The following is a 15997-nucleotide window of genomic DNA, read 5'->3' on the forward strand; positions in this document are numbered from 1 at the left end:
ACACACCTGCTGGAGTGGACTCACATCCCCATATGGTGCTCAGTGATCTAAGCACATTCGATACACAGTTGAGATTCAATAATTAAGAAATAGCAAACCATTAAGAAAATGAAAAATTGCAAGCAAGGGTATATAAAAAGGAAAGAAACTACTAAAAGAAAACAGTATGGTGTACGACAGATATTCTTATGCATGGCATAACATTATAAATCAACCAACCTCCAACATAACATTAAAAATCGGTTCATTCCTTTCCATTTACATATGTGTTTAATATAGTATATAAACAGTAAGCTGTGAAAGCTATTAGACCCGGTAGCTGGATTTGTGTTATTAATAAGGACATACTGTATTTACACACACACACATGATGGAATTTTACTTTTTGTGATTGGATGAATATTTGTTGTTTTATCTGTGACGTTAAAAATAAACTAGTGAATATTTTTTAACAAAAGAAACTACTCAGAACAAACAGAATGATTCCTCTGTAAGGGTTGTGTGTCATTCTGTGAAATGCTAATATCAGGTTGTACTACGTGAACTGTCATCTGTCCACATTTAGACAGTCTGTGCCCACTGAAGCCTCAGATTCCAGTTCTTGGCTGACAGGAGTGGAACTTGATCTTGTGATCTTCTGCTGTTGCGGCTCATCCGCCTCAAGTTTCGACATGTTGTGCGTTCTCAGATGCTTTTCTGCTCAGCACAGTTGTAAAGAGTGATTAGTTGAGTTACCGTAGCCTTCCTGTCAGCTTGACGCAGTCTGGTCATTTTTCTTTGTCCTCTCTCATCAACAATGTATATCCGTCGCAGAACTGCCGCTCACCGGATGTTTTATGTTTTTCACACATCTCTGCGTAGTGACTGTTGTGTGTGAAAATCTCAGATCAGCAGTTTCAAAAATACCCAAACCAGCCCATCTGTCACCAGCAACCAGGTCACTGAGATCACATTTTCCCCCAATTCTGATGTTGGATGTGAACATTAACTTGACCTGTATCTGCATGATCTGCATCCTAACAGTGCACACTAACTAAAGAGAAAAATATTAAGTGAACATACCAAGTGAACAAAATAACAAAAGCTTCTGAATTACATCTCTATGAACACCTGACCATTTCATGCAACAAATTATCCTACATACAGTATCTCTCTAAAATATTACCTTCCCTTCACACTTCCCCCTATCTTTCATTTAAGTAGGATTGGCATACACCATATCCTATCTAACAACTAGTTATCATTAGCTCTTCTGTAAATGCCCAATACAGTATCACAAAGTCCTTAATTTAGTCAATACAAACATCGATCCCATAAATCCCAGGAAAATACCGTTTCTAGTAATCATGCTGTAAACAACTAAAACTATTGTAAATCGATAACAAGAGGCTTGAAAGTTTGCTTTTGCTTTTTTTTAACTTTTGCTTTAAAGTGTGCTGTTTTTTACCGCAGACTTGCAGCAATAGGAATACTGAGCTTTGTCTGTTTGGTTTGTCTCAGAACCAACAACAAATATCCCTAACAGAAGTAAAGCTCATGGGACTTTGAGGTGAAGCCATCCCATTATTCTCATTACTGGAGTCCATGGAGAACACACACATACACACACACACAGACTCAGAGTGCATTTTGGCAGTTTTGGGTCATCCCTCATTTAAAATAAAAAAAAAAAAAAAAAAAACACTATGTTGTTAGGAGCAAGAAAATACAGAAGAAGCAGAAACTTCAAAGAACAAACAAGCTTTAATCTTGTGCCGCACTCGGAAAGTTTCCCGCCTTGAAAATTACCAGGGAGTGTGTACAGGGTTTTTTTTGTTGTTGTTGTTGTTGTTGTTGTTCTTTCTCAGGACTTTATCTTTCAAACCTGCAGAGTTGGATTGGAAGTTTTGTCATTTTTCAGCAGACAAAAAACAGACAATGAATTCTTTGATGCACTTTGAAAGAGAAATTAATACATAACTACCAAATTATAGAAAATTACCAGATCCTGAATAAATCATTTTTTTTTATATTATTTGCTACAGGATGTGTGGTAGGTGGTGTGACAATTTTGTGGGAACATTATCTCTTTGTTAACCCTGCTGTCTTTTTCTTTTAGATTGAGTGTTCTTTCTCAGAAGAAGAATACATTAAAAAAAAAGGCCTTTTTAAATTTGAGATTCAAGGAGAAAAACAGAATGGTGAATAGAGAATAGAGATGGCTGTAAATGCCATCTTTCCATGTTTATTGCTAGCATATTATGTTTGATAGGGTCACATGGTCTGTAGGGAGCATGCACAGTGAGGAAAGCAGCTGGCACCATCACAGTCCAGGTAGCGGCATCTGGACCTGCATTTTTTTGGGTTTTTTTCTGGAACATGCACTGCCTGTGGCATTCTGCCTCGGCTGGCCCAACATCTGGATCATACAGAGGGGGATGAAGAACGTCCTTGAGGAATGTGTCCATTATTGTTGTTAATCTCTCTTTCATACTCTTTGCGTCCACCAAAGCATCACTCATCACTTTATTACACGTATGGGTGGCTATATATATATATATATATATATATATATATATATATATATATATATACATGTATATATATAGCGCCTGTATATCTGTTCCTTAGTTCCTCAACCTGAGCTACATCACTCGAGTTCATAATTGGTTGCCCAGTGGAACTTTCTGCAGATGAAAGGTGACTGAGTAAATGAGCTAATAATCATTCAAAACAACAACATCTTTCTCAAATCATCAGAGAACTATTGTTTATAATTAACGGCAATCGCCTTCTAAAAATATTGGATCAGATTTACCATAGTTTTTGGATTTCTTACCTTACAGAAAAATTTAAAAATTGACAGGGCATGCTCATAGAATCTACTACAAACTTCATACTTTCTTTATAATTCCCAAATGATTTTCATTTAAAAACACTGAAGAACTTTTTTAAATGAATAAATGAATGAAATATTTTTGGAGACCTAAGCAGAGATAAGTTCTATATACATTAAGGCATATTTCCTTTCTGAATTGTGGGCCAGTTTGTATATAAATATGGTAAAGAAAAGAAAAGCAGTGTTTAGGTCAGGCTACTGAAGGAAACTATTGACAATAGACAAAACAAAAATATTAATAATGAGCCTCCTATTCATATTTGGATTTGTATTTACTTAAAACACATTATGTAAATTATATCCCTACTAGCGAATATTTCAGGACACTACACATTGATATTCTTGTAAACCTGAAATCAGTTGTTTAGAAAGATGATTTTGATCAAAAAAGACATTTTTGTCTTGGATTCACTCACACATATTATACATTAAAGCCTTATTAAGTAGGAAACACAAGACATAAAACCATTTTGGTTCTAAGCTATGAGCAGGCAAAATATTTTCTTTCATGGTCCAATTTCAAGTCTGATTTTAATCCCATTCGCTCTAGCTGTAACGAATGTCAAATACACTCTCTTTATCGTTCATATTATCCATGGTCGGTCTGACTTTTATCCTCAGCTATTCTGCTTTGTGTAGCTGAAGGCATTTGAGTCATTGTTTGGGACTTCAGAGCCCGTCTGAGGTTGAGGCACAGAGGCACAGCGCCTTCTAGAGGCAGACAGGGGAAAGAGAAGGCGACAGACAGACGGAGGGAAAGAGGGAATTGATTGTGCAGCCATCATGCTGACAATGCCATAGTGCCATGGCAGCGGCTCGACGGGAGATACTTCATTCAGCATAAGATGCAAGACAATAGATTGGCCTGATTGGAGAGTGCTCGTCTCGCTTCAACAGGGCTTCTCTGTGTGATACCGAGTGGCTGTTTTTCTCCCTCTCAGACACACAGCCTTTAATCCAGCAATCAATGACACTCATTTTAATATACCCACTCCACATGGACTGAGAGAGTGCAACTTAGTGGAACCAAAGTCAACTCGAGCTCTAGTGCAGACACTCAGCAAGGTCTCGTTTCAGTTCATGTCTGAGAACAGGAACTAGCATTTCCTCTTGTACCGCAGTTTGTCAATGATATTTTATTCAACAATATTTTATTTATTAAAGAAAGACACATCATACTTTTTTAATATATTTATAGTCACATGGAATGTTGACAAAATAAATTAGTTCCTGTTATCACTTAGCAGTCCCTCCAGAATTTAGCAATTTTGTGATTGCAGAAATCAACACAAAATCGAGCAACTCTGCAATATTTGATGGAGCTTGCAATTTTTCAAAATTACCACAGATTTTACAAGGATTTGGGCCAAGATGCATCATGTGACGTCATCACAACGCGCATTCAGACAAAGCCCTCTTTGATTCACATGCGTCGAACATGAGTACCGCTAAAAGGTCTCATTTACCAACAAACATCACTGTGAAAGACTGTGCAAATCAATTTCATGCAATTGCGATTTCGATAATTCAAGTAGTTTTCTACAAAAACAGCACAAAAAAAACCACAAATTGCATCGCAAATTTAGAAAAAATAACCCTCAGCAAAATCGAGCATTTTTGGCCGCAACAGTCACAAAAAAACCTACGTTACAGCAGCTATAAACAGTCATTCCCTCACCAGCCTCAACTTTAATCTTCTCTCTTAAAGTTAATAAAATCCTGAAGTCTTTAAGACTTTCCCAGATCTTACCTCTAAATGTTGCAAAGTGCTGATAGATTCACATTTACATTTATTCATTTAGCAGACGCTTTTATCCAAAGCGACTTACAAATGAGGTAATACAAGCAAAGTGATATATCAAGCGGAGAACAATACAAGTAGTGCTACCAAGTAGGATTTATAATTCATACTGGAGACTGCCTTCAAATAAGCTAAATAAACATTTCCTTAGAGAAAACTTCACCTTCATGTTTATAAGTGCATTCTATAGTTGTTACTATAGAAAATATTACATATTAGCACATTATGAGTACATTAATATTAACTTTGCAGATAAAGCTACTGTCTAAGCTGCTGTTATAGAAAATGAATCAACACCTTCTGACCAATCAGAATTAAGAACTGTGCAGAGTTGTACAATTCTACTGTGGTATAAGCGTAAAGAAATTAAATGAAATTGTGAATACAACCATCATTTTTCCCACGTTTTCCACCATTATCCCATTTTTTCCCAAGCTTTCTTCCCATTATCTCTTTTCCTTTTTTTGTTCACCAAATGCTGTAAAATCTTTCCAAACATACTATTTAAAAAATAATAAAGGTCTGGCAAGAACACTAAAGGTGCATGCATGATGCCACAAATATGGCAAGTGTCATGTTGTACACCAAAGTTCATGAGATTACACTCTACTGATTATCTATTAAATAGTTATTGCCATTTTTATGAAACCAACTATCAAATGTACCTGAGCCCTTACTAATGACTGCTATTACCAACCATTCACCTACTTTATCATGCCAAGCTTGTGAAATATGGATTTGAAACCCCCCCCCACCTTCCCGATAGCAGTTGCCGAAGGCCTCGAGCATGTGATAGAAGCTTAAATAGTCTAACAGACATGAGGTGTAATGAACAAGCACTTCAATAGATCATTCTGAGCAGACTTGCCAACATCACACTGCCTATATTGAGCTTGGTAAATTAAAACACATGCATAGCTACTTTATAATATCATTCTTTCCCCATGAGAAAGCACAGAGATACGGTACCACAGGCTATAATCCTGTTCCGTAATCATATCAGCGCAGACCTCCTAATTAACATATGGCATGCATGTTCAAAACGTATCGATGCAGTGCTCTCCATACGTTTTCCTACTGTGCGATAGCCTCTTCTCTAACAGCTATTCTTCCCTGCCATTAATGGCAATCAAAGCACTCATTCTTTATTCGGTGCAAACGCTCTCAGATGGAGGGATCACTAGCAGCTGGTGTTTTTGTAATATCCCTGAAACATTGATGCATGAAAACAAGTGTGTGCAGTGTATGTTTGTGTGAAATGAGGCTAGCAAAACAATGAGGTGAGGACTGAGCTCTGTATTAACAAAGTGTTCTTTTGCAGAGGAGATACACACACACGTACACACACACACACACACACACACACACACACACACACACACACACACACACACGTACACACACACACACACACACACACACACACACACACACACACACACACACCAGACAAGGCCTGGGGCAGGTTTTCTGCTGCAGGGCCCAACATCTGCTCACTGGAATAATGCATATTTCATACAATACATAGAGTGAGGAAAATAGAGAGAGTGAGAGAGAGAGAAAGCGAGAATATGAATATCTATCTATCCATCCATTTTCGTCAGGGTCGCATCGATCCAGAACACAGGGCACAAGGGAAAACACCCTTGAATGGAACGCCGGTCCAACACAGACAGACACACACATTCACACCTAGGGCCAATTTAGCATAACAGACCACCTACTGCATGTTTTTGACAGTAGGAGGAAACCGGAGAACCCAGATGAGACCCATATGAACACTTGGTGAACATAAAATGAGTTATGGTTCAAACCCATGAACCTGGAGCTATGATGCTGAAACACTATCCACTGCTCCATACACAGTACAGTTATAACACAGCATGGTTGAATTCTTCAATCTGAAGGTGTTGATCCATTTCCTGTAACAACAATACTAATGCACTTGTTCTAATAAGTTATTGTTTCTATAGCAACAAATTACTCATTGACTTCTATAGCGGACTTCGGGTTGTGTTGCTTCAGGAAAACAATCCGCTTCGGATGGTAACATATCACACCACCCCGGTGTGGATTATTTTCCTAAAACAGTGCACCCTTTTGTGTGTTAGTCCTTGCATAAACTGGTGCCTATGTGACTCAGTCCCTGGTTTATGAATCAAAAGTCAAAAGCTATGGAGCCAGATGCTTTATAAAAAAGGTATCACTGCATCACTTGTTTCATAAATGCATTTCAATATGTGTATTTCACAATATAGTCTTCTAAAACTAAGTCTTAGGATGAATACAATCTATAACATTCATCCCAATTACCTAATATATTCCATTTACTTCTATTACACCGTCATATGGTTGCAAATCATCCTAATGGTATGGGTGTGTAAGGGTATGATGTTTTTTTCAAGATGTTACTCTCAGGTTAAACTGAATTATTATTATTTATTTATTTTTTTTAATTCAGCCAAGCACATTTTGCTTGAAAAGTCATTTTCACTTTCTTGTCTGTTTCCATTACTCATCTTTATTTTTGTCAATTGTATGTAAGTAAGAATGAAAATCAGTATTCACTACTGTACATGTGATGCATGGTTGAGAAATATTTAATGGGGGATGTCTTTTTTAAAGGCTAGCATTTATTTTACATTTTCAGGAAAAGAAAAAGGAAATAAGCCAATAAGTGACCAAAAAAAAAGAAAAGAAATAACAAATTTAATATTGTTCATCTGACAAAGTATTCTGATCTAAACAGTACATTTTTAATCCAGTAAAATAACAAAGAAAAAATGTTATCCAACACAGTCTGCCTATTTTGTCCACCTGTTTCTTCAGATAAAATTTCTATTCCAGTGTAGTAACAGAGTTTGACTGAAGACTGTATAATTAAGTGACTCAATCCTTCTTTTGCACTGGACATTCTCAGAGTTGTCATGACTTTCTTTAGTACACTTTTCCCTGTACTTCAAAACTGATTGAAATAAAATGTCACAATTACGCCCTGTAGCTGAAGCTTTAATTATTCATCAATTAGCGTTTTCCCCTATTCCCTTTTTTTAAAAAAACTGATTTTTCATTCAGTTTGCAGAGATGTATGGTTCCCCTGCTGTTAACCAGTCCAAAATCATTAGTTTCTGGCTCTTGCAATTAAACCTGCTGCATTATTCATCAGACCCGACTCCGTGGATTGTGCTTGGAGCTCAGAGGGCCTGCATGGGAAATTAACTTGGAGAAATTAAATTCTCTCAGGTTGAACAGATGAACTAAGGGTAGATGTGGAGAACTGAAGAGTTCTAGAGAGAGCTAGGCTACTAAAATGTATCTGCTAGCAAAATATGATCTACCTTAAACAGTTTTGATACAAAATATGCAATTCTGCTGAACTGGAAATGCACAAAGTATTTATATTTAAAAACCATTTAACTAAATGTGATGAGTTAGAAAGAGAATTTCCAAGTTATGTGGTGAATGTATGAATTAAAAAACTATTGTTATTAGGAGGGGAAAAAAAGCTTACCATTTACTGCACTGTATTTTAGTGTCAATGGTACAAAACCAGTGATGCTCAAATGGTATAAATGGATTGATCTTTCATATATTTCTGCAGAAAACAAGCAAACTAGCTACCTAAGTCCAGAACAAACAGTTGCTATAGTGACAGGCAAGATAAATACTGTCACTACATAACTTCATTGGTCTAGTGCGACTACATTTTTGTCCTGGAAGTCATTGACATGGTGGAAATACTTAAAACAAGCACATCCTCCATAGCAAAAGACCAAAAATATTTTTTTCAAATCTTTTGCTAAAGCTTCATCTCCATTTACCACTATGTGACTTCTCAGTCACCGGCCCACCAGTAAGTATGAACAAATTTGTCAATTATGAATTGCTGGTCCATGTTCTAGGCCGTCCGTCTCACCAGTTTGGAAATACATATTGCATTATAGTGTATGCTTAGAAAGTGTCAAATTATATATTATTATTCATTTGCCTTTAGTAACCACATTATCTTGGTCAGGGTCAATGTGGATTTAGACTCACTTCCAAGAACACTGGGTGTGAGGTAGGGATATACCCTAGATGATGCCAGTTCATCGCATGCACACACACATTCAAACCTAGGACCAATTTGGTGTAATGTAGGAATAATAAGTTTGAAGAAAGTGATTAGTGGAAGCAAAAATGGTAACTAAAATATACTTTGACATAAATTTTAACCTTTTAATATGCTTTACAATGAGTAAAGTCTTAAAGCATATTATTTAGTAACTACTACAATTGAATATGTTATTTAGTGAGACTAATAGTAAATGTATGTAGTTATGAGAATGAATAATGAAAGTCTGAGAGTTTGACGGGTGAAGGGGGGGGGGGGGTGTAAGGTGCAATATGACTGGCATGAACTTTCACAAACACTAAAAGTTCTTTCACCGAAACATACAGAAACAGTGAGTGATCATACACTGCCACCTGGTGGCGAATTATATAAAGGATGAACGCATTTCACCTGCTTTTGAAAGCAATAAACTACTAAATGACAGGCTTAGAGGAGACAGGTATTACTGGAATTATATTCAGGAATGTGACAGGGCACCTCTTACGGCTTTACTTTAGCTACACTGTAATAAGAGTGGCCGCTCTTGTTGAAGCAGGAATAGGAGCACAGCAGCACTCGGACTGGAATATTCTGTGAGTTTTTTATCCCCATGTCCTAGGAAAAATAAAGGAGTGCAATGAGACATTTTATGCAAAGTGTACAATTAACAACATAATGAGTCTTTATTGATGACATATACATGTGCACAGTGAAATTCTTTTATTTGCATACCCCAGCATATCAGGAAGCTGGGGTCAGAGCGGTTAAGGGTTAAGGGCCTTGCTCAAGGGCCCAACAGTGGCAGCCCTGGGTCTTTCACCCCAGACCTTCCGATCAGTAACCCAGAGCTTTGACCGCTGAGCCACCACTATATATATATATATATATATATATATATATATATATATATATATATATATATATATATATATATATATATATATATATAATGTTTTTTAACGTGTAATATTTTATACTATTAATGAATCAGTGTGCTCCATCAATATTCCCCATTCGTGTGTATCCTAAAGTCCCATACACATGCAATTATCTTCTACTGTTGTAGCCCGTCCACCTCAAGTTCCGCCGTGTTGTGTATTCTGAGTTGCTTTTCTGCCCACCACGGTTGTAAATAGTGTTAATTTGAGTTACTGTAGCCTTTCTGTCAGCTCAAACCAGTCTAGTCGTTCTCCACTGACCTCTCTCACCAAGCGTTTCCGCCCACAGGATGTTTTTTTCATTTTCTACGCCAAACCTAGAGACTGTTATGTGTCTGAAAATCCCAGGAGACCAACAGTTTCTGAAATGCTCAAACCGGCCCATCTACCTCAGTCTATCTACGTGATTTTATGCATTGTGCTGCTGCCCCATGAGGCCAACTGTGTAAATGACAAGTGTACAAGTGTTCCTTATAAAGTGGCCAGTGAACATATATACACATGGATGATTAGATTTCTTCTTCATATAATATTATGAAAACTAAATAAATGAGTGTTAAGACATGCGTGCACCTTTCGCAGGTTGATGAACTGCACACACTCCACCCAGGTGGTCAGAAAGGGCTCAAAGCAAATGGCACACCTTCCAAACCGAGAAAGCATTGTCTCTATATCTGGAAGGAGTAGCGAAGCCCTGGACGCCACAGGTGACTTATTTAAATGTTCTTTCAGGATGAATCTGGCAGCATGTTCCTGTGCAGAAAACAATGTTATCAGTTGTCAAAGTACCCACCTGTTCAATTCCTATTTTTTCCTCGCTCCTGCTTCAGTTTGAATCATGATTATTACCACCTGTCACTTCTCATTAGCTTCATTATGTTTTGCTGAGGTTATACAGCATCTCTGAGCTGTGTCCTAGTTTCATCGTCTCCTAGCTTTTAATTTTCACAGCTCTCCAAATCACATAAAATATATTCTGGCTTTGACCTCTGCCTGTCAGGTTTGGATAAATGTGAATTTGCCTGTGACATTCTTCTCCGTTCATGTTTTGACCCAAAAGATGGATTAAGACCATGCTTTGTAGAGCAGCATTAATAAAGAACTTTTACGTTCAGCTGCTAGTTTACAGTATGTCTGGTGCGGGTTATAACATGTAAGATTTCAGTATTAAAAAACATGTAGCACAGTCAGAAAAACCCCTCTAATGACACCATTCTGTGTTTAATCTTTCTGTGTGGAATGGGGTTCACAAATGTTTTGCAGGGATTTATGAACATAATCCAACTAATTAAATATTCTGCGTCCACAATAATAATTTAGCTATATATTGGAGCCTTAGATCTGTTAATCCCAGAACACATTTTTATTACATCGTTGACGTTGTTTGTACTTGTTTTTGAGTTTGTGAGGTTTGGATTAAACCCAATTAAAAGGAACAGTCGAACGAGCTAAAATAAAAACGCAATACTAAATATAATAATAGTGGTTTATGATTATGCATTAAAAAAAAAAAAACTGACCTCCTGGCTATGCTTGAGTCTTCGAACCCCGCATTGAGAACCTTGGGCCTAAGTTGTACCTCACCTTTAATGAGAGAACTTCCTCCTCTTGAGCGGACGTGAGCAGCTCAAACCGAACAAGATTGTTTCCTTCAAAATATAATTCTTCCAGCTCAAGAACGTGGAACTGAGGGATATATAAAGGCTATTAGAAGACTAATAAAAAAACAAAGTATGTCACTATATTATACATCAACAAATTTATAACCTTTTATCAGTTATACAAGACAAAGAGATTTTTTTTTGTCTTGCTTAGTTCTTGAATTTTTAGAAAAGACATCTAGCTGTTTAATTATTCTAGATACAGTTTATATAGACATACAGACATTTACAGACACTTGTCATGGCACAAATCCTCAAGTAGATGGAGTTAATGTTACAACCTCAAAGTTGAGTATTTTCTAATAAATCAACTTCACGTCAAGTCAACTCGTGTCCTGAAGTGTTTTATTCCTCTTATACCACAGCAATTTTCCAATAATTAAAATGTATTATTTGTTATACTTTATATTATATTATACGTTTACAGTTACATTTAATGTTGTACTGTCTGTGAAACAAATTAGTCCTTTTTATCACTTACATTATAAATGCTATAAACAGTCATTTTCTCTTTTATCCTCTCTCTTGAAGTTCATTTTTTTTTTACAAAGCAGGCATATTACAGAAAAAGAGCATAGTGCTCCGTCCTGAAGTCGTCCTCGTTTCAGAAAGCTACGGCTTCACCTCTAACTGTTCCAAAGCTCTGATACTTGAGCCTCCTTCCAAAAAACAAAAATTAAACTTATGAAATGATGTACTTTTTGTATCTGTTAATGTGCAGGGTTGTCATTATAGGAACGATAACGTAGTGGAACAAGTGCATTAACATAAACCTTGCTGAAACGACTGTCCGAGCTGTCGTTTTAACAATCAACCTTTGGTCCTATCAGAATCGAGAATTCAACAGTGCTGTGGTATAAATAACCTTAAATTTGACTTATTATATGGGGGTTTCATCTGGGAGAATTTCATTTAAAAACGTATCAGCTGAATGTTTATGGTGTTTTATGCTACTTGTGTCATTTATAAACAAGTCCGCTGTTTGTTACAATGGCAAATGCTTGTCGAAATATGTCAGTGACTTACATCGACTGGAAACATAGACAGGTGGTTTCCAGCAACATCTAACATCTTCAGATTTTTCCATCCAAGAATTCCCTTTGGAAAAACTGGAAATGTTCTGATTCATTCCAGGACTACTGCGTAAAAATGCATCAAACATACCTAAAACAATACACATGTATTGTTCTTATCAACTGTTAACCCAGAACCCACCTCTGGTAGCTCTCTGAGACTGTTTCTAGCCAAGCTCAGTTTCCTCAGATGTGTTAGCTTATACAACTCCTGCGGAATTTCACTCAACTTGTTCCTGGTTAAATTCATCTCTGTCAACTTGCTGACCAGCCCCAACTCAGCGGGAATCTCTTGTAGCTGATTGTCTGCAATACTGAATCGTTCCAAATTCAAGAGGCTGTTAATGAAAACAACTGTAAGCGTCGTCGGGATGAGAAGCCACATTCTTATTCTGAATTACCTGTCTTAGTCAATATCACACTCAGTATGAAAGCTGACTAGATAATTCACCTCTTTATAGCTGTAGGAATGGTTTTGATTTTGTTGCTGTTCAGGTTGAGAACAATAAGGTTTGAAAGACCCTCTGAAAAATAAAAAAGAATTTATTTAAATAAATAAAATTCAATTTGTAATGCAATCATATGGTACAGAACATTGTGTACAGTCATTAATTAAGTCTTAAACATCTGGATTTCTGGGTATAGAAATATTGGCACCCCAAAAATTAATATATAAAATGAGCACTAAAAGATGTTTTGAGCTTACATACAGGGACATTGTGTTTGAAACTAATAATTAAAAAAAAAAAAAAACATTTTTAAGTAGTACAGTTTGCCCCCAAAAAAACGTTGCAATAAGACTCACCGTTAATATTTTATGACGCCTGCCCTATAGAAAATAACAACACTCTTCCTGTGACATCTAGCAAAGTTGGAGATAGCTGTAGAAGGTCTTGGTCCACACTTCCAATAAGTCATTTATATTTATAGGTTTGTGCCTGTAGGCTTCCCTCTTCAATTCAACCCACAGGTTTTCGGCAGGACTCCAAATCCAAAGACTGAAATGCTCGTTGCTAAACTTTTGATTTTCTAGTTCTTTAACCATTTCTGTGACTCGGCTCATGTTTAGCCAAGTCAGGAGGTTGTCCTGTGAGCATTACTTTCAGTATAACCGCATTATTGTGATATTGCTTTTATTCAACAGTTTTATAAATAAGAAATGAATATTGAGTAAGTGAAATTTCGGACACAACATGGCCGAATAAGTTGTTTATTTTGCTCCGCTAGCATCCTGAAGAATCCACACTCGCTGATGGCCATTTGGTGTGCTGGCACACAATGATTTGTACGTTCCCGTTATGAAATTGGTGTCCCTTCTTCCTTTTCATCTTCATCTGATGAGCTTTCATACATTACATCTGAAGTTATAGTCCTGAAAAATGTATTGTTTGCCATGTCTGCTGATGATAACCATTTCAGTGGGAATGTCGCTAGAATTTGAATATTACGTAGCGAACACAGACAAGCGGACTAATTGGGATGTTTCACTGAACACACAGTGAAACATCCCAGTGCGGTTATACTAAATATAAGCACTCTTGAAACATCATTCGTCCAATCAAATTAGTGGACAGGAACTAATTGATCTATAATAACGGATTTAAGACTTGAGACTTCTCCAGAACTTTGTCCCAGACCATTAATTTTCTGTACCACCTATCCTACACTGGGTCACGGGGAGCCTGGAGCCTATCCCAGGGAACTCGGGGCACAAGTCGGAGGACATCCTGGGCGGCATGCCAACCCTTCACAGGGCTCAATCATACACACACTCACAAAACCATTCACACATTATGAACAATTTAAAGATGCCAATCAGCCTACAACGCATGTCTTTGGACTGGCGGAAGAAACCGCAGTACCTGGAGGAAACCCCTGAAGCACGAGAACATGCAAACTTGACACGCACAGGGCAGAGACGGGAATTGAACCCCCAACCCTAGACATGTAAGGCACATTGAACCGGTGGAAAGGTTCAAAGTGGGGGCGAATACTTTTGCATATCACTCTATCATTTTCATGTTTATGAATAATTCTGAAAGGGCAACTGTAGTGGGATTACTGCATATTATTTTAATAGTATTCCCTTATTTATTCTCTCATCGTGACATTCATGGATTTAAAAACAACAACAACAACAACAACAACAACAACAAACAAAAAAACCCCCAAAAAAACAACAACAAACAAACAAAAAAAAAAACCCACTTTAGTTTGGTTGTAACTCACCCAGAACCTCTGGATGCAGTGTGGAAATCTGATTCCTGAACAAATACAGCTTTTTCAAGCTGTGCAGATGCTTCAGGACCGGTGGCACCTCCTCGAAAGCGTTATTGCCCAGGTTAAGCTCTGTCAACTAAAGCAGCAAATACTCAAATGTAAATAATAATAATAATAATAATAATAATAATAATAATAATAATAATAATTTTATATATATATATATATATATATATATATATATATATATATATATATATATATATATATATATATATCTTGAACTATTGATTTAAACAGTCTTGTTCACCCACCTGCCGCATACCCTGCAGTCCGAGAGGCAGAGTCGTGAGGCGGTTGTTGTTTAAGCGTAGCCCTAAAACCCGAGTTAACTTTGCAAAACATTTAGAAAGCTCAGTTATGTTCCTCGAGCTCAAATTTAACGACTTGCTGTTAGCTTTCAGTGCTCGAATTACCAAATCATTGGCCATTTGCCTAAAACACGCTCAAAAATCCTTCAGTTTAGCGATTTGTTCACGTTCCCATAGAAACATGGGTCGCACACTGTCGCACTATTAAGTGGGTATATAAACCTGTAACCGCTCTATTCTACACATAGTAGTTAGTACGGTAGTATACTGGAAATGAAACTGCACAACACTTCCCTCTAGTGTCTATTAAGTACTGAAGACCGCAAACTCGCGATTTCGACTTAACTCGTTATTTCCGGATATTATCTACCCAAGATATTATAGAGGGGGAAAAAACAACAACAGAAACCCTCATAGAATTTGTATTGGTGTTAATGGAAACTAATGGTCCCTGTGGGTCTCTACTGGTAATTTGTTGCATTCTATTGGTGGCATGTTATGTCTACTGGATACCATTAAGGACCAATAATGTTAATCGTTTTAATGGTTATAATGGGGAATTGTATTGGCTTTAATAGAAACTGTAAGGGTCCCTGTGGGTCTCTACTGGTAATTTGTCGTGTTCGGTTGGTGGCATGTTATGTCTAGTGGATACCATTAAGGACCAATAATGTTAACGGTTATAATGGGAATTGTATTGGTTTTAATAGAAACTGTAATGGTCCCTGTGGGTCTCTACTGGTAATTTGTTGCGTCCTATTGGTGTCATGTTATGTCTACTAGATACCATTAAGGATGAATAATGGTAATGCTTTTAATGGATACCTGATGGTTTGTAATGGTATTTCTAGTGGAAACCATTATAATTTTTTCTTAACATGGTAGTTAATATCTAGTTATTTTGACATATTCAATAAATTAGCCTTATTGGAAGACTGTCAAAATAACAAGATAACTAGAAA

General features: G+C 36.9%; 1 protein-coding gene across 1 annotated transcript; it reads right to left on the reverse strand.

The window, feature by feature from the left end:
- Positions 1–7270: 7270 nt before the first annotated feature.
- Positions 7271–15437, reverse strand: lrrc69 (leucine rich repeat containing 69). Its single transcript, XM_017482445.3, has 8 exons — positions 14979–15437; positions 14674–14800; positions 12896–12968; positions 12587–12782; positions 12398–12469; positions 11295–11396; positions 10284–10463; positions 7271–9387 (listed from the first exon to the last, which is right to left on the reverse strand). The coding sequence occupies exons 1-8, from the start codon at positions 15153–15155 to the stop codon at positions 9274–9276; spliced, it is 1041 nt and encodes a 346-aa protein (XP_017337934.1). The 5' UTR covers positions 15156–15437; the 3' UTR covers positions 7271–9273.
- Positions 15438–15997: the final 560 nt, after the last annotated feature.

The sequence above is a fragment of the Ictalurus punctatus genome, chromosome 12 (assembly GCF_001660625.3).
Source record: "Ictalurus punctatus breed USDA103 chromosome 12, Coco_2.0, whole genome shotgun sequence".
In the NCBI taxonomy this organism is placed as follows: domain Eukaryota; kingdom Metazoa; phylum Chordata; class Actinopteri; order Siluriformes; family Ictaluridae; genus Ictalurus; species Ictalurus punctatus.

What these genes read in the sequence shown, in the direction of transcription:
- lrrc69 (XM_017482445.3), bottom strand. Translation starts at nt 15,155, where the DNA reads ATGGCCAATGATTTGGTAATTCGAGCACTGAAAGCTAACAGCAAGTCG. An exon ending in ATTCCTACAGCTATAAAGAG is followed by an intron (nt 12,783 to 12,895) that starts GTGAATTATCTA and finishes TTTCATTAACAG; the next exon opens with CCTCTTGAATTTGGAACGAT. An exon ending in AGTTCATCAACCTGCGAAAG is followed by an intron (nt 9,388 to 10,283) that starts GTGCACGCATGT and finishes TATTTTTCCTAG; the next exon opens with GACATGGGGATAAAAAACTC.